The following is a 24,628-nucleotide window of genomic DNA, read 5'->3' as shown; positions in this document are numbered from 1 at the left end:
TTCCTAGCCAAGCTGTGGGTAAGATATCCTGGGGGAGGAGGGGAATACATCTTCTGGGAAGTAGATTTCGCTATGAGAAGCTGGAGAAAAATACAGCTCAGACCTTTCTGACATACCTGAGCCTCTCTGATCTGATGACAGTTCCTCATTGAGTTTGGAGAAAAACATGAATGCTGCACTGGGCCTATGAACAGCAAGAAGCCTGGGAAGGAGTGTGAACGGATTCTGTTCACTCTCCACTGCTTCTAGCAAACTGAAGAGAGGCTGTACCATTTCATCGGCACATTGGAAACAGAGCATTGCATAGCTTGGAAAGGCTGAAACCATGTGACATGATACTATAATGTCCTCATGCAATGCATCCAAGCAGTATTGGAAGCATAGTCAGAGGGGAGCCATGTCGCTCTTAGTTGGCCGGCTGATGGCAAAAGAGGCAGGCATTTTCCTCGGTGATGGCCAGACACACACTGTTAGGTTTATCATCTGCCTGTTTCAGTCAGTCACTTCACTAGCCTCTCTCAGTCACATGGTTTAGAACAAAATTAAGAGAAAATATTGCAAAAACTGCAAGGGGGAGGGGGAAATACAGCTGGGAGAAATTATGGGGGGCAGGGGAGAGTTGGGCAAAAAAAATTGACCAAATCTTTTTTTCTTCTCCCCCAGGTAAAAATGCACATTTGACAATACCTAAATAGCTTGAATTCATGTGAATTTCACTAACTTGTTTCAGTCAGAACAAACCCCCCCAAAAATGCCAAAAAAGTTGAAATGTTTCCTCTCATTTTCAAAATCAAATGTTTCAATTTGAAATAAACTTAGGAAATTTCAAGACAAAGTTATTAAAAATGATTTTAAAACAAAAAAAGTTTGAAATGAAAATAAAATACTTCATTTTGCTTGAAACAAAATGTTTAATTCAGCCTAAACCTTTTCTCACTTTCTGATTTGCCAAAAACATTTTAAAAAATATTTTTGGTTCAATCTAAAATGTTTTTTTGTTTGTTCTTTTTGTTTTTCAATTTTTTGGAATTTCCAGAGAACCATAAAAATCTTACTATTTACCCAGTTCTGAAAGGGAATTTTGTGCATGTATGCCCATGCTCCAAGTAACTGCGATCCAAACAAACTTCTCTCTCTGGTTATAAACAGAACATGAAATTAAACATGAATGAACAGTAAAGAATGATCCTGAATTGTCAGGGAGATGGACTGCATTACCAAATTCATTTTCCATTTCTAACTTCTATGATTAATAGTAGTAGTCCAGTAAACAATAGGCCTAATACCGTTACTCTTCCAAACAGTGCCATGAGATCTTTGCTAACTAAAGGTTGTTAAGACCCTGTTTTATTAATCAGCCAGAAGTCAAAAGCTGTAAGAGCACAGTACTTTCTATACTATGTTGGGGCACTGTTTCAGCATGGTCTCATGAGAAAGGCAACTTATGAGTCCCCAGTATAATTTCCTGGGGTTCTCTTCAAGATGGCAAGGATAAACAGTAGATATATAGATATAGATATCTAGATATATCATATATATAGATAGATCTATCTATCTATATAGATATATAGATAGATATATAGATATATAAATGAGAGAGAGAGAGAGAGAGAGAGCGCTTTATAGAATCATAGAAATTATGGCTGCTTTAGAGAATCATAGAAACGTAGGGCTGGAAGCGACCTTGAGGGATGATGTAGTCCAGCCCCCTTCTCTGAGGCAGGACAAAGTACACTTAGGACATCCTAGTTTGGCATTTGTCCAACCTGTTTTTAAAAACCTCCAATGATGGGGATTCCACAACCCTCCTTGGAAGCATATTCCATAGCTTAACTATCCTTATAGTTAGAAAGTTTTTCCTAATATCTAACCTAAATCCCCCTTGCTGAAGATTATGCAAATTATTTCTTGTTCTACCTTCAGTAGACATAGAGAGTAGTTGATTATCATCCTCTTTATACAAGCCCTTAAAAAAATTAAAGATTTACCAGTCTTCTTTGCTCAAGGCTAAACATCCCCAGTTTTTTTTAACCTTTTCTCATGGTCAGGTTTTCTAAACCTTTTGTCATTTTTGTTTCCCTCCTCTGGAATCTCTCCAATTTGTCCACCCTTTAAGGAAGATGTGGTGCACAAAACTGGACACAATACTCCAGCTGAGGCTTCACCAGAGCCGAGTAAAGCAGAACAATTACCTCCTATGTCTTACAGACAACACTCCTGTTAATGTACCACAGAACGATATTGACCTTTTTCATAACTGAATCCCAGTGTTGACTCAGATTCAATTTGTGTTCTATTACAATCCTCAGATCCTTTTCAGAAGTACTACCACCTAGACAGTTATTCCCCATTTTGTAGTTGTGCATTTGATTTTTCCTTCCTAAGCGCAGTACTTTGCACTTGTCTTTACTGAATTTCACCTTATTGATTTCAGACCAATACTCCAATTTGTCAAGGTCATTTTGAACTCCAATCCTGTTCTTCCAACTTCATAAAATGCCTCCCATTTTATAAGCAAATTTTTCACTCCATTATCCAAGTCATTAATGAAAACATTGAATAGTACTGGATACAGAACAGACCCCTGCAGGATCTCACTAGATACATCCTCCCAGTTTGACAGCGAACTATTCATAACTACTCTTTCAACCAGTTTTGCACCCTTATCTTTGCATCTTATAGGAATTTCATCTAGACCACATTCCTCTCATTTCCTTATGAGAATGTCATGTGGGACTGTGCCAAAACCATTACTAAAATCAAGATATATCGTGTCTATAGCTTTCCTCCACCCCCATCCCTTCAGCCAGTAACCTTGTCAAAGAAGAAAATTAGGTTGTGGTTTGGCATGATTTGTTATTGAAAAAATTCATACTGGCTGTTACTTACTATCCTATTGTCCTCTAGACGCTTACAAATTGATTGTTACTATAATTTTACCAGCATTTTTATAAAATTGTGTTTTTCATTTTGTATCCGATAACTGAACATACAATGAAATAATACATTGATTTCTGTAGGAAACCCAAGAACTGTTAAGCTTCTGTGTGTTTTCTGTTTAGTTGCCATTTGGCATCAATTCTCCAGAGAAAAAAGTCTGATGGAGAGCTATTTTGTAATCTTGAACTTTCTAAGTTCAAAGAACAGGCAGTTTGTGTGGTTTGTGGCATGATATGGGGCTTGGACAATTCTCCTGGAAATCTCTAAGCTTTTAAACTTTTATTTTTTTGGAGGACACAAGACCTCAATGGATGAGAATGAAATATTTTGTACCATTGCTTCTAACCCTCTTGACTGAAAATGAGCTAAAGCTTCACACAAAAGAAACAATGAAATGTAGATTCTTTATAAAGGAAGTACATTTTTGTATTATATTTTTGCTATTTTTAGCTTTTGTAACACACCAGTAGATCAGATTGTTGATGTCTATAATATACCACTAAGGAAAGAGTGGAAGGCGTCATAAATGAGACCATATACTTGAATACCTAGCTGTGTAGTCGAAGTCTTACACTTTTTCTTTCTATTTGCAATAGAATGTGTTCTCTGCCTTCTTGTGTAAATCAAAAAATGTTCTACAATTATTCAGACCTGTAACCAGTACCAAATACATACTGTACTTATGTTAAAAGTTCCTTAGGTGAATGCTTACCCATATTGAATCTTGAAGTGCAATGTCAGTGGTAGGCTACGTCTCACGTGTGGAAGTATTATTACTGTTTTGTAATGCAGTAGCAACCCGGGGTCCCATTACGCTATGCAGCCTACAAACACATATACATACAGGTAAACACAGTCCGTGCCCTATAGAATTTATCATCTAAATCAGTGTTTCTCAAACTGTGGGTTGGGACTCCAAAGTGGGTATCGACCCCATTTTTATGGGGTCACCAGGACAGGGTTAGACTGGCTGGAGCCTGGGGCCAGAGCCCAAGCCCCACTGCCTGGGGCCCAAGCCAAAGCTTGAGCTTCACTGCCTGAGGGCTTCAGCTCTGGGCAGTGGGGCTCAGGTTACAGGCCCCCTTCCTGGACCTGAAGCCCATGGGCTTTGGCCTCCCTGCCTGGGGCAGTGAGCCTCGGGCAGGCTCAGGCTTTGGTCCTCTCTCCTGGGGTCATGCAGTAATTTTTGTTGTCAGAAGGGGGACGTGGTACAATGAAGTTTTAGAACTCCTGGTCTACATTATGTATTATATAGGGTCCTATCAAATTCACGGCCATGAAAGACGCTTCATGGACCATGAAATCTGGTCTGCTCCTGTGAAATCTGGTCTTTTGTGTGCTTTTACCCTATACTCTACAGATGTCATGGGGGAGACCAGCATTTCTCAAACTGGGGTCCTGACCCAAAAGTAAGGTGACCAGACAGCAAGTGTGAAAAATCAGGATGGGGGTAATAAGAGCCTATAGAAGAAAAAGACCCCAAAATTGGGACTGTCCCTATAAAATCAGGACATCTGGTCACCCTACCCAAAAGGGAGCTGCAGTGGGTGGGGGGTCACAAGGTTATTTTAGGGGGTAGCAGTATTGACATCCTTACTTCTGCGTTGCCTTCAGAGCTGAGCGGCCAGAGAGCGGCAGCTGTTGGCCAGGTGCCCAGCTCTGAAGGCAGCACCCCACCAGCGGTAGCAAAGAAGTAAGGGTGGCAATACCATACCATGCCACCCTTAGTTCTGTGCAGCTGCCTTCAGAGCTAGGCAGCCAGAGAGTGGCAGCTGCTGACTGAGGGCCCAGCTCTGCAGGCAGCAGCACAGAAGTAAGGGTAGCAGTACCATACTATGTCATCCTTACTTCTGCGCTGCTGCTGGTGGAGGCTCTGCCTTCGGAGCTGGGCTCCCAACCAGCAGCCACCGCCCTCCAGCTGCCCAGCTCTGAAGGCAGCGCCGCCGCCAGCAGTGCAGAAGTGAGGGTTGCAGTACCGCAACCCCCCCTTACAATAACCTTGCGACACCCCCAGCTCCTTTTTGGATCAGGATCCCTACAATTACAACACTGTGAAATTTCAGATTTAAATAGCTGAAATAATGAAATTTACTATTTTTAAATCCTATGACCATGAAATTGACCAAAATGGAGGGCAAATTTGTTAGGGCCCTAATTATAAAAATTGGATTACTAAAAATAAAGAAAAAATGAGCAACCAAAGCTAGGTGAAAATTAGACAAATGCAACTTTCAGGATTGAAAAGAAGTGATTTAATTGTAAAAACTGAGAACATTTAAGCAATTGTTATGAAATACATTTGCTTCCTTGATGTTTGGAAAGGTCTCTCTCAGGAACAGTAAGTGACTTGATATTAAAATACCAGGATTGTGTTTAATTAAGAATAATCAATTAAGTTAAACACAGCAAAGTCAATATATATATGAAACATATGAAAACAAAGGACAAGGATAACATATGAAAACAAAGGACAAGCAATGTCATAGAATATGAGAGATGGCCAGCCTGGAGATGAAATAATTTTAAGAGCCTACCAAAGAAAGGAACTTCACAGTATATGAGTTAAGTTTACAAAGAAAGTTAGTCATTAGGGTTAAGAATGTTTGTCTAAACACGTACATGGGAACAGAGACCTACAGAAAAGCCTTCATATTGATCATGAAGAATTTCAATTACCCAGATAACAAGTAAGGTAAAATTGTGGAATGATCAAGAAAAAGTTTGTTTCTAGAAGTAGTTTCCATTACACAGTTCAACAGCCAATCTAGGAGATCAAAGGTTCTGCTAAGCATATTACAGGAAATTAAGTGGGTATTATACAGGAGATAAAGGTTGAGCTGGTGAACTATTGCATGGGTTGTAGTGATTTTAATATGATCTTTATTTAAGATGCCTCTGATATTAATACTTCCACACAGCAACAGTGATTGCTATATTGAATAAACTTGAGCCATATTTAACACAGGGAAATATACATTGGCTAATGCAGCTTTTATAAAAATGACTTTATATGAAAATACACTAAGTAAATCATTCCCAGATCAGCTGATGTTTGCAACAGGACATTCTAGGCTAAATTCAGAAGGGATGAGGGAGGTGATAAAATCTACACATTGGTATGCTAGTAGAAGAGAATCTGAGTTTATGATTACATGCCATGTAATCAAGGTGGTGATGCAGGTTAAAGGAGTGGCCTATTTGAACTCACACCTACTTACACCTGCTTGCTAGCTGCTTTTCTTACTACTTTACATCTTCTCTCTTCTGGCTCCTTGGAAGCAAATTAAATTAGCTTTGACTCAGTGAGCTAACTTCAGAGGTGACAGGGACCCAGCAATTTCATGTCAGTAAGCAAGTCTGCAATGCTAAGGCAGCGTAAGACAGGGCAGGGAGAACGTGCAAGTTAAACTCACTTCTGAATTTGGCACTATGACTTCAAGCAAGAACAGAACAGATGAGCTCTTGTAGACATGATCCTATTTTCATGCAAATGTACCTCTAAGTCAGAAATGGGAAAAGGACGTATAGAAAATGTATGCTGTTGACAAAATTACTCTCAGTCTCAGCAAAGTGTTTTCTCTGAAGTTTTCAGGGACATGACCAAATGCATAATTACAATTCTCTGCTTTTGTGGTGTTCTGCTTATTTATTTTTTTGTTCCTCAGTTATATTTACTGTTCTTTACTTTGCTCTCTTCCCTTTTTTCCCAACCTCACTTATTTTTCTTCCCCCAATCACATTGTTTTCAAATGCTTTATTTTGCTGCATTTCTTAATTTAATCTTTTCCCCAGTTGCTTTGTTTTCCTTTGAGTCCCATTCTGTTGCTGTCACAATGGCAACAATATGCTTCTCTACACACAAGCCAACTACAAAATTCCCTCAGCATGAGTACTGCTCAAGATTTCAGTCTCTGACTTCCCCTTAATTAGCATCACACAACATTCTCCAACAGGAGGAACACAATGCAGGAAGTTTATTTCCCCCCCACAGCTGCATGATGAGAGATGTTAAACAATTAATTTACTACAGTTTTAATTTACAAATTGCTGGATTTTTGCCTGAATTTGATACACTGATGGAAAATTAGAAAATAGGGCATGAGTCAGCAAGAATAAAAACTGTCTGGCTTCCACATCATGAAAAACTCTGGAAAGAAGTCTGTGTGTATAACTTGCATGCCTGCGAACAGTCCTCTGGCTCATGAAACACATTTTTGGCTGGATTAGATCAACACTACTATGCAAATAAAAACTGAAATTTAGAATTTGACCTCGTTAATAAATTGTAGCTTCCTAGCTCCTAGTCCAAATTCTAGAGCTGCACCTTTAATCAGCAGATAGAGACAAAGGAAAACTCTTCAAGCAGGTTTAAGTAGCTCAGAGCCTCCCAGCCTCATCACTTTTTAGTCTAAAGTATATCAGGCCTCTCCAAGAGTTCAATATGAAGTATTTATTCTACCTTCTATTTTTATTTCTATACCTAGAACTATATATGCCTAGTACAGTTCTGCCTCAATACTGAAAAGATTATCTTCCGTTACATTTTTCAGTGTATTTTTCTACCCTTTTCTGGTTCTAAGCTAAAGTTTGCATTCACCAAAAAATAAAAAAAAATACACTTTTCCCTTTCCTCTCCCCCACCCCAAACCACACACAGCTTCCATGTCACACAAAAGCTACAGAAATTGATTTCCATGTGGCATCCACAACCCTATATGAGGTTCCACCGCCTAGAAGACAGGAATATTTTTAAGAAAAATCTGTTGGGCCTTGATCCAAAGCCTGCTGAAGTCAAGGGAAAGATTCCTATTAACTTAGATGGGCTCTGGATCAGGTCCCAGTAAAGAACACCACACATAATTTGAAGCATGTAGGTAGTCCCATTGAAATCAGGCAAGTGCTCATGCTTCAAGTCTTATACATGACTAAGTGCTTTGTTGGATAGGGGCCTTGGAGTATTAGCATTTCAAGCCAGGCTGTTTGTGGGCTTCTATATGCTGGAAAGTTTTCCTGTTTTAAATTATATGAATATTAGCTGGGCTGTCTGGAGCTGCCAAGATCCCTTTTCAACCGGGTGTTCCAGTCAAAAACCAGACACCTGGCAACCCTAGATCCAGGGCCCCCTGCGGGGCCACGAGCAGGTTTCAGAGGGTCTGCCGAAATAAACCAGAGAGCAGGGCTGGCATTAGACTCGCTGGAGCCCAGGACAAAAACCCAAAGCCCGAGCCCCGCTGCCTGGGGCTGAAAGCTGAAGCCTGAGCAACTTAACGTCGCAGGGCCCCCAGCTGCCTTGCTTGCTACCCTCTAACACTGGCCATGGCTTTTAATCTACTGGATAGGCAGAAAAACAGTTGTTGTAGCACAGGCGGGCTGTGGAATTTTTATAGCATGTTGTGGGGACCTCAGAAAGAAACAGGCTCAGAACTCCTGCCCTAGGTAACAAGTGAAGATGAGTATGATGATCATGTCTATTCACTCTTTAAAAAGTTGGGGGGGGGGAGATTTTAAATAGCCGCAGCTCAAAACAAACAGACACGGGATGATATTAACACTGGAAATGGGAATCATCTTACATATGCTCCTAAATATCAACATGGTCTCAAGAGCAAACTGTTTAGAAGTCAATAATACCAATTCACATGATATTTGTTTGAAAATGTTACATATCATAGAATCATAGAATTTGAGATCAGAAGGGACCATTATGATCATCTAGTCTGACCTCCTGCAAGATGCAGGCCACATAAGCCGATCCACCCACTCCTTAAGCAAGCGACCCCTGCCCCGCTTCGGAGGAAGGCGAAAAACCTCCAGGGCCACTGCCAATCTACCCTGGAGGAAAATTCCTTCCCGACCCCAAATATGGCGGTCAGCTGAACCCCGAGCATGCGGGCAAGACTCTCCAGCCATACCTTCTGGAAAAAGGCTAACAATATCTTATCATTGACCCATTGTACTAATTACCAGTGTGGCACTTAATTGACCTATTGACTAAGCCCGTTATCCTATCATACCATCTCCTCCATAAACTTATCTAGCTTAATCTTAATGTCATGGAGGTCCTTCGCCCCCACTGTTTCCTTCGGTAGGCTGTTCCAGAATTGCACTCCTCTGATGGTTAGAAACCTTCGTCTAATTTCAAGCCTAAATTTCCTGACTGACAATTTATATCCGTTTGTCCTCGTGTCCACATTAGCACTGAGCTGAAATAATTCCTCTCCTTCCCTGGTGTTTATCCCTCTGATATATTTAAAGAGTGCAATCATATCTCCTCTTATCCTTCTTTTGGTTAAGGAAAACAAACCGAGCTCCTCAAGTCTCCTTTCATACGACAGGCTTTCCATTCCTCGGATCATTCTAGTAGCCCTTCTTTGTACCTGTTCCAGTTTGAATTCATCCTTCTTAAACATGGGAGACCAAAACTGCACACAATACTCCAAATGAGGTCTCACCAACGCCTTATATAACGGGACTAGCACCTCCTTATCCCTACTAGAAATACCTCGCCTAATGCATCCCAAGACCGCATTAGCTTTTTTAACGGCCACATCACATTGCCTACTCATAGTCATCCTACGATCAACCAGGACTCCTAGGTCCTTCTCCTCCTCCGTTACTTCCAACTGGTGCGTCCCCAGCTTATAACTAAAGTTCTTGTTAGTCATCCCTAAATGCATAACCTTACACTTCTCACTATTGAATTTCATCCTGTTACTAATACTCCAGTTTACAAGGTCATCCAAATCTCCCTGGAGGATATCCCGATCCTTTTCTGAATTGGCAATACCTCCCAACTTGGTGTCATCCGCAAACTTTATCAGCCCACTCCTACTCTGGGTTCCCAGGTCAGCGATAAATAGATTGAATAAAATCGGACCCAAAACCGAACCTTGAGGAACTCCACTGGTAACCCCCCTCCAACCCGACAGTTCACCCTTCAATACGACCCTCTGCACTCTCCCCTTTAACCAGCTCCTTATCCACCTCTGGATTTTCATTTCGATCCCCATCTTTTCCAATTTAACCAGTAATTCCTCATGCGGTACCGTATCAAACGCCTTACTGAAATCAAGATATATTAGATCCACCGCATTTCCCTTGTCTAAAAAATCTGTTACTTTCTCAACGAAGGAGATCAGGTTGGTTTGGCACGATCTACCTTTTGTAAATCCATGCTGTAATTTGTCCCAGTTGCCATCGGCCTCATGCTCCATAACCACTCTCTCCTTTAAAATGTTTTCCATGATTTTGCATACTACAGATGTTAAACTAACAGGCCTGTAGTTACCCGGGTCACTTTTTTTCCCCTTCTTGAATATAGGAACTACATTAGCTAATCTCCAGTCAAATGGTACAATCCCCGAGTTTAGAGATTTATTAAAAATCATCGCTAACGGGCTTGCAATTTCTCTCGCCAATTCCCTTAATATTCTAAGATGAAGATTATCCGGGCCCCCCGATTTACTTCCGTTTAGCTGTTCAAGTTTGGCTTCTACCTCAGATACCGTAATGTCTACCTCCATATCTTCATTCCCATCAGTCCCTCTACCACTATTCCTTAGCCCTTCATTAGCCTCATTAAAGACCGAGGCAAAATATTCGTTCAGATATTGTGCCATGCCAAGATTATCCCTAATCTCCACTCCGTTTAAAGTTTTAAGCGGTCCCACTTCTTCTTTCTTGGTTTTCTTCCTATTTATATGGCTAAAAAACCTTTTGCTATTGGTTTTAATCCCCTTCGCTAGGTCCATCTCCACCCGGCTCTTTGCCTTTCTCACTGTTTCTGTTTTTTCTTAATGACCCTTCTAAGACGCTTGCTCATCCAGCTCGGTCTAAAACTGCTACCTACGAGCCGTTTTCCCTTTCTTGGGATACATGCCTCTGACAACTCCTGCAACTTACGCCTGAAGTAACCCCAGGCGTCATCTGCCTTTAGATCCCTAAATATGTTAGTCCAGTCCACTTCCCTAACTAGTCGCCTTAATTTAGTAAAGTTAGCCCTTTTGAAATCGTATACCTTAGTCTCAGATGCAATATTGATTATCCTCCCATTTATTTTGAAACGAATTAGCTCATGATCACTCGAGCCAAGGTTGTCCCCTACAACTATTTCCTCAACAAGGTCCTCGTTACTCACCAAAACCAGATCTAAAATGGCATCCCCCCTCGTCGGTTCAGCAACTACTTGATGAAGGAATTCATCAGCTATCACGTCTAGGAAAAGCTGAGCCCTATTATTATTACTAGCATTTGTTTCCCAATCTATATCCGGGAAGTTAAAGTCCCCCATGATCAAACAGTTCCTATTAGTATTTATCTCCTTAAAAACATTAAAGAGCTCTCTATCCATCTCCAGACTAGATCCCGGCGGTCTATAGCATACCCCAATCACTATCCTGGGGGAGGCTCTAGTAGTTTTCTTCCCCAATGTGACCATTGCCCAAACAGACTCCGTATTATCCATTGCATTGCTAGTTATTTCGTTACATTTCACCTCATTATTGATATACAATGCTACTCCCCCACCTTTACCTTTGCATCGGTCTTTCCTAAACAGCACATACCCTTCCATACCTGTACTCCAGTCATGGCTACCGTTCCACCATGTTTCGGTTATTCCTACGATATCCGGTTTCAATTCTCGGACCAGGAGCTCCAGTTCCTCCATTTTGTTACCTAAGCTTCTCGCATTGGTGAACAAACATCCTAATTTTTGCTGTTTGGCTCCTCTCACCCAACTTGGTAGGGACACAGTACTACCAGTATGACCTGTCGATCTAGTATCCATCCCCCCCTTCTTCCTTACACCTAACCGTCCTCCTCTGGCTATATCTGTTGTTATCCTGTTGTTCTCACTCCCAATGTATAAATTTGGCGTGGAGAGCATCAGGACCTCTCCCAACCGTCTCCCCCCAGACGTCAGATGAATCAATGAATATTATTCTGGCAGCACTACAAATACAGACCACGCAAGTTTCCTCACACTAACCCACCAATTGGCACCTCGCCCATCGTGGAAGGACTGGTTAGTACAGTCTTAATGCTTATGCAACGATGTATGGTCTGTTCTGCTGAGACTGATAAGTGTCAATTGGGCTGGTGTTGTGATGTGCCATGAACCTTTCTGCCCACCATAGGAACTGCACTGGGACTGTCAAGATATTTCATACAGACCACTGACCAGCTGTATCAGAGCTTGCTACCAACCTGAGGCTTTGTCTACACTGGCACTTCGTCGGCAAAACTTTTGTCGTTCAGGGGTGTTAAAAACACACACACACACCCTGGATGACAAAAGTTTTACAGACAAAAAGCGCCAGTGTGAACAGTACCACTCGTGGGGGTGGTGGAAGTGTTTTGTAAGCAGAAGAGCTTTCTCCTGCCGACAAACAGCAGCTACACTGTGCCCCCTTTTAGTGGCACGGCTGTAGCAGCACAGCCATGTCGCTAAAAGCCTCGTAGTGTAGCCATACTCTGAGATGAATTTGAATCAGTGACCGGAAAGTAAAACGTTTCTTATTTCACCACCAGTCCCTATCTTTGGCACTTACCAACAGAGTAGGCCCATTTAAATAAGGAATGTGCAGAAACTTCTACAAAGGAGCTTGCAGCAGCCAAGCACAGATACAGAAGCTGTCACCAGGGAGCAGCCAGGAGGGCTGATAAGAAAGGATAGAGGGAATGGAGCAGAAAGCATGACAGACCTTTGACACTCAGCTAGAAAAGAGTCATCCCTGGACTGTCTGGCTTAGAGGTGGCAGAGAGGAAGGGGGACAAAAACCCAAACCATACACAGTCAGTTCTTTAAAAAGGTAATCAGCCATCCTGTTTTTAAGGAGCTTGCTATATTTGTCCCTGAACCTACCATGGCTCTCGCAGCCAAAAAATGCAGAGATTCTTCTATATGACTATCTTTCAGGGAACATGGCCTCACATAAGCAAAAAATTAAATCCACACTCATTTTAGGTGCTGCTTCACAACAAGCAAAACTTCCCGAACCTATTATACCAGTGACAAACCCCCTCCCCCTCCCCACACACACTCTCTACTTAGTATGACACTTGTACCCAATAGCAGTTCTCAGACAAGCCAAACCACAGAGGCTCATATTTGTTTTATTTAACATGAACTCCCACGTTGTAGGGACATTTTGATTTTTAAAGTACCAAAGCCGCCTCCTACAGGGAACATAACCATATAATTTAAAATCTCAAGCTATTCAGTATAGCATGGTATTGGAGAGAGTGAGTGCAATGCAATTAAAAAATAAACCATGAATAATCATTAAACATGAGTGCATACCTTCCCTGATAGCTGTAAATGGAGTTCCTTCCTCCTCTTGTAATCTAATCACCTTCAGCGCCACCAACTTCCCATTTACCCTGGGGGGGGGAGAATGGAGGAGGAAGGAGGAGAGGAAGGAAAGAAAAGAGAAACATACACAAAATTAATTAAAAATGAATATTCCAATAATAGGGCTTATTTCCCATCATGTATTATTTAGTTTCTCCCTGTCAATGTCAGTGATTCACTTATGGCACAGTAAGAAACACTTCATAGCCTCCATAATGTCAGCTTTAAATATTCACATTCATGTAATCCAAGAAGTGATCTCAGCTTTCTGTGAGTCAGTCTCCGTTTCCTTTCTATCACAGCATTAAACTGGAGGCTTTGTTTAAAGAAAGCAAAGCATTGTAAAAATATGGTTTATTTCTTTGATCATTTAATCCAAACAGAACTTCAATCATTCCACATATGGTATATCCATCTTTATATTTATTTTCTTTTCTCCCTGAATTATGCCCCACAACAAGTACCTTCCAAGAGTCATGGAAATTTGAGGTGGAAAATATCTGTTAGGTCATTCTGTCCATTTCCCACTAAAGCAGGATTGTTCCCTAAAGTACATTCTTGAGTGCACTGCCCAGACTAGTTTTTTATTATGACGACACCCATTTATAAGGTTTAAAATAAATTTGCTCCCATGGATCAACCCTCACAACTGAAGTCTGTTCTCTTTTCAGCTCTATTCAACTGAAGTAGTTTCCAGTATTTAACATTTAAATACAATTTCTCCCTAATCTGCCCAGTCTGCTCAGACAGTTTATCCAGGTGAAGGACTCAGATGACCAACACCATCTCCAACAACCTCCTCCTCAAAAGTGTACTCCTGCATTAGGACTTTAAGAGACTCCCTGCATACGAAAAGGCTAGTTGGGGGTAGCATTCCTAAAATGGTATGATGCAGTTGGCAAACAAGGGATTATTATTACAATTTCTTTTAAAATATATATAAAAAATCAGAGCTTACAGCTGAAGAGCCCAGGAGACTGACAGAGCTTTCATACTCCAGTAGTTGAGGAGGCAACTTATTGCATTGAGCCTTAAAATATGTTCTTCTGAATCTTGCAGCAAGAGGACACGGTCATCTAATCTAGTGATCAATTCAGCTGCTCCCTCAGGCTTTATTTTTTAATATTTAATTACAGGGTTGCTACTGTATTTTTATTCTCCTATTTATTAGTAGTATTTAACATTTACACTGTAATAGTGCCTAAAGGTATCAACTAGGTTGGGCCCTACTGTGCTAGGTACTGTACAAACCTACAAAACTCAAGACACCCTAATTTTTCAAAGGGTGGGGCGCTCAGGCCCCTTTAAGGTATCCCAAGTATCTCAGTCACTAGTCACTGTTGGAAACTTAGTCCCACTAAGTTCACCTGAGAATAAATTAGGGGGTTCCACTTACTAATGTTTGACATCCGACGAAGTGGGTATTCACCCACGAAAGCTCATGCTCCAAAACGTCTGTTAGTCTATAAGGTGCCACAAGACTCTTTGCTGTTTTTACAGATCCAGACTAACATGGCTACCCCTCTGATACTTGACATTTATTTGTATTTAGATTGTTGTAACAAAATGCACCAGGTGTCTAACAAGTTTAAAATCTCAATACACAAAGGAAAGGTGCAGGAAAAATGTTCAGGAGGGGTTTTGCAGACCTAGGCCAGGAAAGGTGTTCTACGTCTAAGATGGCAACGTGGAGGTCAGCGGGAGAAGCAGACAAATAAGATATTGAGGCTGGCATCACTGGTAGAGTGGAGGAGAAGGGGCGGTGGGGGAAATGTAACAAGAGATAACGACTGGTAAATAGGGAGAGGAAGCGTTAGGAAGGGGTCGTGTTATATAGGTTATGCTCTTCTTTTTAGTCTGAGGTTATTGGTCTTTCTTCTACCTAGTCAATTAATTTTACCAGAGACTGGCAAGGGAAGTAGAAAAACTTAATTTGCAATGGATGAGGCAGTTGAGGGGAGAAACGTACTTATTAGCATTTTGTATGATATTTGTCATTTGCTTTAGTAGAGCTCTGGGCAACTAATAATGCTATTGAAATGATTCAACTCATCTTGAATGCTTGGTTGCTCAGGGACTGTTTTTGTCCTGACGATACCAGTCTCTTACCTTTCAAAAAAACAATTTTCATCTGATCTTGTTCCAGTTAATTATTCAATTGCTAAGAGCTCTTTTACTTTAGTTCATTCTCTTCCTTAAGTGCGTATTTTGGGGCAATAGAAGGTGAATTATCATCAGTTAACAGTAATAACTGGATGTATTTTCCTCTTCCAGCTGTTCCCACTGAGGCAATCTCAACCTTGTCATGCCTTGTCAGAAGTGCAGATGCGGCTATCACAGAATCCTTACAATCAACACTGAAGAAAACTGTCATGCTGAAAATTAGCTCCCCAACCTATTAAAATCTGCCCAAGAATTTATTTGGAAGATAATCAGATCATACTTTACAATAATACCAGGATGAATGGCTTAATCTTTGTCTTCTATGACTATGTCTTCTATCCCTTTTGTTAGTATATTCAATATTGGATTAATTATTATTATTATTAAAGATAAGTAGGAAATACTGCTACATAGAGAACCTTTAGGCAACCTGACAATATGACAGGCTTGCTGTATCTTCTGACATCTAGGATTGTTTATAAAGCAACTCTATGCTCACTTTTCTCCCCAATCAAGATAAGGGTATTTCACTTATCTCAGCACCTCCCATCCACATTGCTAATTGCTTCATGGGTTCCTATTAAAGACAATATTGATTATAAAATCATTGCATGGTCTTATTCCTTTCTAAACCAATAGGCTTCCTCTCTCTTCCTCCTCTCCCCCAGCTCCAAAAATTCCTTGAGATAAGCTACCGAGCTTCTTACCATCTCTAAACATTATTTAAATTAATTCTCATCTAGGGTCTTTGTTCACTCTGGCCCTCCGGTTATCACTAGGAGCTGATGGATAGAATATTTAGACTCAGGAGAATTTTAAAAAGTCTAAATTCAATTACCATTTTTGTTTACTGTTTTAAAATTACAATGAAATTCCAAAATTAGTCAACTGTTTCCAGCAAGCTTTGCATGAAAGGTGTTAAACAACTATGGGTTTATGTAAATGTATATAGCACATAATAAATTGTGTATATTTTAAAAACATAAGTGAGCTTCAGACCATTTGAACCAGATGTTTAAAAAAAATCCTAATAAAATGTATACATTACACATTTTCCAAAACAGACTGTAATGCCAACAAAACCCAAATGAATTACATGGAGAAAACAGGACTGTTTATGGGAAAATGTCAGAGATTAGAAACAATGCAATGCTCTAATCATGCATTATTAACAAAATCTAATACTAATGAATATAAAGCAATTGAGGGTTAATTGGTTTTTTTGTGCATAATATGGATAATGCACGTTTAGGGAACAAAAGGTAAGATTGGAATACTATTTATTGTCACAAGTTCTTCAGTTACATATAAATGTAATAAATGTTTTAAATATAATGCCCTTAATGGGTTCAATATGTAAAATCCACCACTAGGATTCCAATCTGTTTATTTTGTGAGGAATTTTATTGCTGGCTAGAGTTGAAACTTAGTTCAAAGCTCTAGCAAGCACAGACTTTGAAAGATAAATATATATGTACTGTTCTCAAATTCCGGATATTATGCTCATATCTCTGAAAAATTAATTTGTATTAAAAAATTGACTCACGATACATAGTTATTCATTTACATAAAGATATAAACTTTTCTAAAACCAAATAAATCCCTCATATTCAACAAAACATATTCTGTAGTTATAGCAGCTTCACAAACAGATGTCCAAAGGCCAGAGTTAATAATCTTAATAAAGCCATACTCTGCTAGCATTCTGCTTTCAAAGCAAACCTGCTACTAAAGTAAATCTGTAATCATTTTAGTCACTTCATATTACTCCACAGAAGAAAATTTGATCTCACATTCAATGAAATATTTCTTTTAATCATAAACCTTTGAGAAAGTTCAGTGTAAACATGGATTATATATATTTCTTTTCCAGAAAAGAATTACTCATAACTTTACCAGTTCTGCTAACAATGTAAGTATTCAATAGCATAATGTGAACCTGCCAATATATCTTTTCAGCTTCTATCATATTTTTACCTGCAACTCTTTAAAAAAAAGTATCTAGTTGCTTTATTTAAAAAAGCAGAAATCAATGAAGTAATAAATTAGGGACTATTTTCTAGAGTGGCTGTTTATTATGATACGCTTGATAAAAGATCTAAGGCTTCCAAGAGACATGGTAGATTTAGAATATTAATTTTTTGCACAGCTAAAATATTACAACTGGGACTCTGGGAACAAATCCATCAATTCTTCAAAGAATTCACAATTTAGGTTCATAGGCAAGAAGGCACAATTTTATAGCTCTTGTTTTTGAGTAAGAAGCATGTATGAACAGAGTGAAAGAATATTTACCTCCACATCCACACCCTCCTGGCAAGACAAACTACATTAAGCATAACTAATCATATTTTATACAAATATATATACATACACACGCCTTTATACATGTGCACAGATACTGTGTGTGTTTGTGTGTGCGTGGACTCAACCGCTCTCTTTTTAACACTTGACTATTGAAAGAATATGAATTATTACTAGCAGTTTCTAAGATTAAGAAAACAGCTCTGTTTGCAGTTTGCTCTGTGCCATACCAGTGAAATGTACATTATATGGATAAGTCACAATGGTAACTAGGTACTAAGTATTATGTTTAAAGTAAGGATGTCCAATAGACATTAACAGATTATTTGAAATATATGTATTATTTGTACAAGAAAGATTAAATAAAAATCCTCTTCAAAAGAGGTACAAAAGTCACTGGTCATAGGGACACCTATTGTTCTAGAAATGGCAAATATTCTATTAATATATTTTTTAAATGGAGCATGCACAGAGATAAAGAAAAGACAGTTATCTTTTCCATAACTGGTGTTCTTCAAGATGTGTTGCTCATGTCTATTCCACAATAGGTGTGCATGCTCGCCACGTGCACCAGTGCCGGAAGTTTTTCCCCTACAAGTACCCGTAAGGGAGCACCCTAGTGACCCCTGGAGTGGCGCTATACAAAAGTCCCACAGCCTGAGGACTTTGTGGCAGAGAGCAGAGGATCAAGCCCTGCCTTGCCTGTTGATGTAGAACATAGCGGCCGTGTTGTCCATAAGGACCCTGACCAGGTGAGAGTGGAAGGCCATGCACACCAGTCGTACTGCTCTGAGCTCCTTGACGTTTAGGTGGAGGGTCAGATCCTGAGCCAACCACAGACCCTGTGTCTGAACTCTCCCAACCTGGGTCCCCCCATCCTAGGTCCGAGGTGTCAGACACCCTGCCCCTGAACCAGACTCCTTGGAGCATGTTTCTCGGGGAGGACCACCACCGTAGGGAGGTGATCACTGGCTTGGGCACCTTGAGGACTTTGTCCATCCTGTTCCTTGCCTGGGAGAACTCCAAGGCCAATAAGAGCTGGAGAGGCCTCATCTTGAGTCTGGCATGACAGACCACATATGCGCACGCCAACATGTGACCCAAGAGCTGGAGGCACGCTCTGGCTGTTGTCACCAGAAACCTTGTGACCATGTTGATGAGCCCCTTCAGGGTCTCAAACATGTCCAGTGGGAGGGAGGCTCTGGTTGACGAGGTGTCCAGGACCGCCCCGATAAACTCTATGCGTTGTACCGGGACTAACATGGACTTGGTGTTGTTTACCAACAGGCCCAAAGTGGTGCACGTGGACAGAAGGAGCGCCACGTGATCCCACACCTGCAACTGGGAGCTGCACTTGACCAACCAGATAGGGGAAGATCTGGACCCCCTGGCGCCTGAGGTAGGCAGCTGCCACCGATATGCGTTTCATGAATACCCTGGAGGCAGTGGACAGAGCAAATGGGAGGACCATAAATTGGTAGTGTTCCTGCCCCGCCGTGAAACAGAGGAAGTGCCTGTGCCCCTTGAATATATGAATGTGGAAGTACACCTTCTGCAGATCGAGGGCAACATACCAGTCCCCGGGTCCAAGGAGGGGATGATGGATGCCAGGGAGACCATGTGGAACTTGAGCTTCACCATGTACTGGTTCAGGCCTCACAGGTCCTAGATGGGCCTGAGCCCCCCTTTGGCCTGGAGCTGAGCAGTTCTGAAGCACCTTCACTGGTGGCAAGAAGGAATTGAGGGTAGGGGGAATGCACAGTGCCCCTTATACCGCACCATGGAGGTGCCACTCTAGGGGTCGCTGGGGCGCTCCCCTATGGGTACTGCTAGGGGAAAAACTTCCAGCACTGGTGCACGTGGCAAGCGCGCACACCTATTATGGAATACACATGAGCAATCACTCGAAGAACAAATTTGTTCCTGAAAGTAAAGACCATGGGTTAGGTACTCTCTTCCCATTATCTGAGCAGAGGGGAGGAAAGCAGCATGAAACTGGGACAGACAGCATAGGAAAGAACAGAAGGCAGTGTTCCTTGCCATGCTTTTATCTCCCTTGGGAGCCTGCAGAAACCACTCTAAGTCTGAAGGGTCCCAGAGCAGAGCTGGTAGCGTGGCTGCAGAAGGGTAACATCGTTTATAATTTTGTACCTTGAATTCTTATTTGATCTCCTATTGGAAAGTATTGGGTCATTCTCAAATGGAAAACGCATCGGTGCACAATGACATCTAGTTTAGGGATTCCGTAAGGCGTGTCTACACTTACGGCGGCGTGTAGAATATATACACACCCAGCTAGCACAGGTATAAACAGCAGCGTAGATGGTGAGACAAGGCTTAGGCGAGTAGAGTGGAATGCCCTACATGTACCCTGTACGGCTCTCTCTAAGCCCAATGCCTCTCACATTTACATAGCTAATTTTAGTAGCTTAGTGTCCCATTGCCTCCCTGCTGTAGGAGCCTTTCCCCTCTGCCTCCACCTTGCCGCAGCCTTTCACTGCTGCACACCGCAGTGACAAGAGTGGATGCAGCCGGCCTTTCACCGTGTATTACCAGTACTCTACAACCTGCTGCCAGTGTAGACAAGGCTTTAGTGCTTATTCTGTCCCCCAAACATGCACATATTTCCTATTACCATTAAATTATCATTATTATTTTTATTACTACGACACAAGACACCTGGTTTCTGTCCCAGCTCTACCATTGACTCACAGCGTGACTTTGGGCAAGTCAGAATCATTCTGTGCCTCAGTTTCCTCGCCTGTACAATGGCGATAATAATGCTTATCCACTTTTGTCAAGTGCTGTGCGAGTTACAGATGAAAAGTGTACATTATTATCAATATATAGAAATACAGTATACATGGTATGCCAATTGCCATTGTATCTAGGTGCTTATACACACACAGACACACATATGCACTATCTAGCCACGTATACATAAACACACTCTTACTATATGTTTCAGCAATGCATTTGGATTTTGAGAAATTGATTATAGGAATGAAGACTGTGATGCATACATTCACTGTGATACTTTCATCCTTCACTTAGAATCCTCAATTCTGGACAATTCTTAAAACTTTTAAACTGGAGAAAAAAGAATGTGTAACTTCTTTCAATGCTTAGCACTTATTTAAGTGTCAAACTATCCATGGGTTGGCATTTTACATTAAAATCTTTTTTAAAAATTTGCTCTAGTTCAACTAAAAGTCATTGTGATTTGATAAAGTATTTATTTATATTGGTACACAGGCTTAAAAAGGGCATCTATCCATATGTTCTAGGAACCCTTGATATAACAAAAATATGTCACAGATAATACCTTATGGGTAGCAGTACAATTTAATATAACCCCCACCACCAGTATGCACTATGCAGGAAGTCAGCCTAGATTACTGTAATGGTAACATCTGGCCTTAAAATCTATATTAATTTCACAGCTACCTGGTTGGGTAAATAGAAAGGTTCCTGCTTCATTTACAGCAGCACACTAGTTTTGTGTAAGCTACAGGGAAAAAATGGCTCGGAATATATTTAAATCACAGAGGGAAAGATTCAAAACTAATTACTTTTGTGAAACCAAAACAGTGAGAGTTTTGCAACCACAGAAGATCTTCTTAACCCTGTTGGAAAGAGTTATCAGGGTGTAAGCAGGGTCTGAAGAAGCTCTCCCCTGACATCTAGAGATGAACTGGAGAGAAAAGACTTCAGGACCAGACCGTATTTGCATAAACACACCTACTCTGCCTCGGTATTCAGCCGACAGGTTGTGTAGCTAAAGTGATAAATTTTGGCTATTGCTGGGTAACAAATCACTTTGGTATTGACTGCAGGGGCAATGAAATGTTGTTACCTTTACTGTATGAGTAAAAGAGGAGCAGAACCATGCTCAGCATGCCCTGATTGAGGGGTTCGCCCTCAACTGAACTGTACTCACTAAGCAGGGGTTAGGGATGCCAAATCCCAGTGAAAAGAGAGAAAGGCTGGGAACAGGTGTTCATACCTGTGGTGTGGGCTCTGCCTAAGAGTCCTAGACAACATTTGACCTGTGACAAAGACAATTGAGTCTTTGTTTTGCTAAGTGATCACTAGAGCTGAAATCACTGATAATCAGGTCTCGCTGTTGAGCCTTAGATCTGCTGCAGGACAGTGTTGCTATAAGGGAGATAACCCAGCTTTCCGTGGGGAGCCTCACTGCTAGTGCAGGCTGGGCAAAGTGGTGGAACCTCAGAATGTGGCATTGCACAGAGTGGCAGGAGGCAGCAGAGAAGCAACAGCAGCACCACCACCAGAGCGAACAATGGCAGCAGCAGCAGCCAGTGATGGTCGTATCAGGTGGTGACGGCAGAGTGAACGATGACAACTGCGTCAGCTGCAGAAGCGTCAGCTGTAGCTGAGTCATTGCTGGATACTTCTCCCTTCTCTCCCCATGCCCCCAGAAAGTGGGAGATGAACCCAAATGAACGCACCTGTGAACTCTGGGTCTTTGCTGACCCAGGACAGCAAACTGTCGGTAGGGTGCAGTGGAGGGAGAGGAGAGTGATGTGATTTGTTAAAGGGACATTCATTTGTTGGACTTTCCCATCACAAGATGGGAAACTGAGGCAAAGGACACTGCCTAATGCACTATGGAGTTGGGCTGACTTATGAACACTTGTTTTTTAATTGGTTGTGGTGTTTTCCCAAGCTAAGGCGTGGTTCCCTTTCATTTTTAATAAAAGTTCTCAGACTCAGTACTCGAGAGTGGGGAAGTATTGTCTCTTAGAGACACGCAGGGATGGTGTTAAATTTTCCCAGATTACTGGGTGGGCACTCAAGTTGTTTCTGTGTTGTAATGTCCAGAGGAACCCCTAGATGTTGAACCTGGCCTTTGCTGCTGCCAACTTCACCTGGCAGAAGGGATACAAAGGTCCCTGATCAACATGGTGAACATTCCAAATACTGAAATAAAGCTAAAAGGAACAAGCCATGAAAAGTGAGTTGAAGATGTGTAAATTAAGTTGCTGCAAGTAAAGTAGACACTGGGGAGCATGTCATCGTGATGCAGAATACTGTGTTGGTAAAGTGAAAATTATACCTTGTGTAGCTGCGGATCAAAGCGGAGGGTGTGGTTAGCTGGGAAGAGTGACAGGAAAGACACGGCATGCCCAGCAGGCTGCCAAAGCCCACAGGAATTGCAACAACACACACATAAAAGAGCCAAAGAAAAGCCTACAAGAGAAACGGCTAAGAAAGCAGCCTGGGCGGGAAAAGGATGATGTGAATTCAGCAGATGCACAAGGAAAAATATGAGCTCAAAAATAGGAAGAGCAAGTACCTCCAACAATCACCACAAAATTGAAAAGCAGACTGAATTATCCGTGTGCATAGGGAAGATGATGTATTGTTTGAGTGCCACAGTCCCCAGAACATATGAAAAAATAACCATAGCCAGCTCGTTGTTCACGAAGGGTACTGGGATACAGTGAGAGACAAACAAATACAGACAATGGATAAGCCATGTTGACTGTATAAGCCAGGGCTGGCCAAACCGCATGCGGCTCTTTTATAGTTCAAGTACAGCTTGATGAGCCCCCCATGCTGACCCATTCTCCATCTACCAGACTGGGGGGGAGCTCAGGGCTTCTCCCCTGCAGCAAGGGGCTGGGGCTAGGGGCTTCTGCCTGAGACAACTGGTGCCCGCTGAGGGGAGGGTGGGGCACAATTTAAAGGTTCAGCCCCCCCCCCAAAGCTTGAGTCACATCCTCCTCTTACCCTCAGCAGCCCCTCCCTGCAGCTCTCAGCCACTTGCTGCTACTTCTCCCCACAGCCACAGCTCCCAGCTTGCTGGCTCCAGCAGCTGCAGTGCAGGGAGGGGGCCCGGCAGCACCAGGTGTCAAAAGTCTGGAAAAATCAGGGGGCAGATGTGACCCACTTGCCTCCCCTCACATTGCCTCTAGTTTCTGCCCAGTGGTGAGGGGGAGCCGCGGGGTTTCAGCCTCTTGGGGCGTGCCTGCCTGCCTGAGCGCGGCTCTCAAAATTCTGAAGATTAATGTATGCAGCTCGGAGGGTCAATAAATTTGACCGCCTCTGATATAGGCGTCCCTCGTTGTCATAAGACCTTAGGACCACTTGGAAATTGCAGCTGCTGCAGAATAAGATGGCTGGCCTGTTTGAATGGTATTTCACACAGATGTACACTTCAAATTCGCTACTTGCTCCCAGCTGATTCCCAGGTGAAGATTGACCTATTAAGACCTAAAATGGCCTGGCTACCCAAGAGACTGCCTCTCTCCTCATAGTAGATACTGAAGCAGTTGTGATCAGCTGTGGAACTCAAGCTATCAAATAAGGAACAACATTCTCTGCAAGGGTCCTTGACTCTAGAACTTACTCCCCTTATCCTGAGCTCAGATCTATTAATCTTAATGGCATTCTGCAAGGCCTATTTATTCGCCAAGGTTTTCCCTCACACAGTTAAGGATGTTGTGCACCATAACTGGATTTAGGATAGATTTGCCTCATGTTGGTTTAGGAGGAGGAATTTTATGGTGAGCATGTTGGGGAGGATTTTGTGGATTGATCTGATAGAGTTTTATGTTTTTATAAAAGCAGCAAAGAATCCTGTGGCACCTTATAGACTAACAGACGTTTTGCAGCATGAGCTTTCATGGGTGAATATTATGTTTTTATAATACTTTATGTGTACATGGAGGTATAGACAGATGTGCTTTTAGTAAAGTGAATTAAATAGAGGCAACAAGCAAGGGCAAGTATAGAGGATAGAGATACAGAAGCCACAGGCGTACCAGTGGGATTCTTCACAAAGCACATCCAGAGATGTGTGGCAGGACAGCAAACTGCAGATGCAGATCATGTTGCTCT

At 41.7% G+C, this 24,628-nt stretch overlaps 1 protein-coding gene across 6 annotated transcripts in view; it reads right to left on the bottom strand.

Moving 5' to 3' along the window:
* Window positions 1-24,628, bottom strand: part of CDK14 (cyclin dependent kinase 14) — a 543,695-nt gene that overhangs the window by 322,541 nt on the left and 196,526 nt on the right. For all 6 annotated transcript variants that reach the window (XM_039522181.1, XM_039522182.1, XM_039522184.1 and 3 more), the window contains one exon: window positions 13,244-13,323. In XM_039522181.1, the coding sequence (XP_039378115.1) occupies window positions 13,244-13,323 (80 nt within the window). The remainder of the gene's footprint in view (window positions 1-13,243; window positions 13,324-24,628) is intronic.

The sequence above is a fragment of the Mauremys reevesii genome, linkage group 2, assembly GCF_016161935.1.
Source record: "Mauremys reevesii isolate NIE-2019 linkage group 2, ASM1616193v1, whole genome shotgun sequence".
Lineage (NCBI taxonomy): Eukaryota > Metazoa > Chordata > Testudines > Geoemydidae > Mauremys > Mauremys reevesii.
The sequence above is the reverse complement of the archived record's forward strand: the minus strand, read 5'-3'. Positions and strand labels throughout refer to the sequence as shown.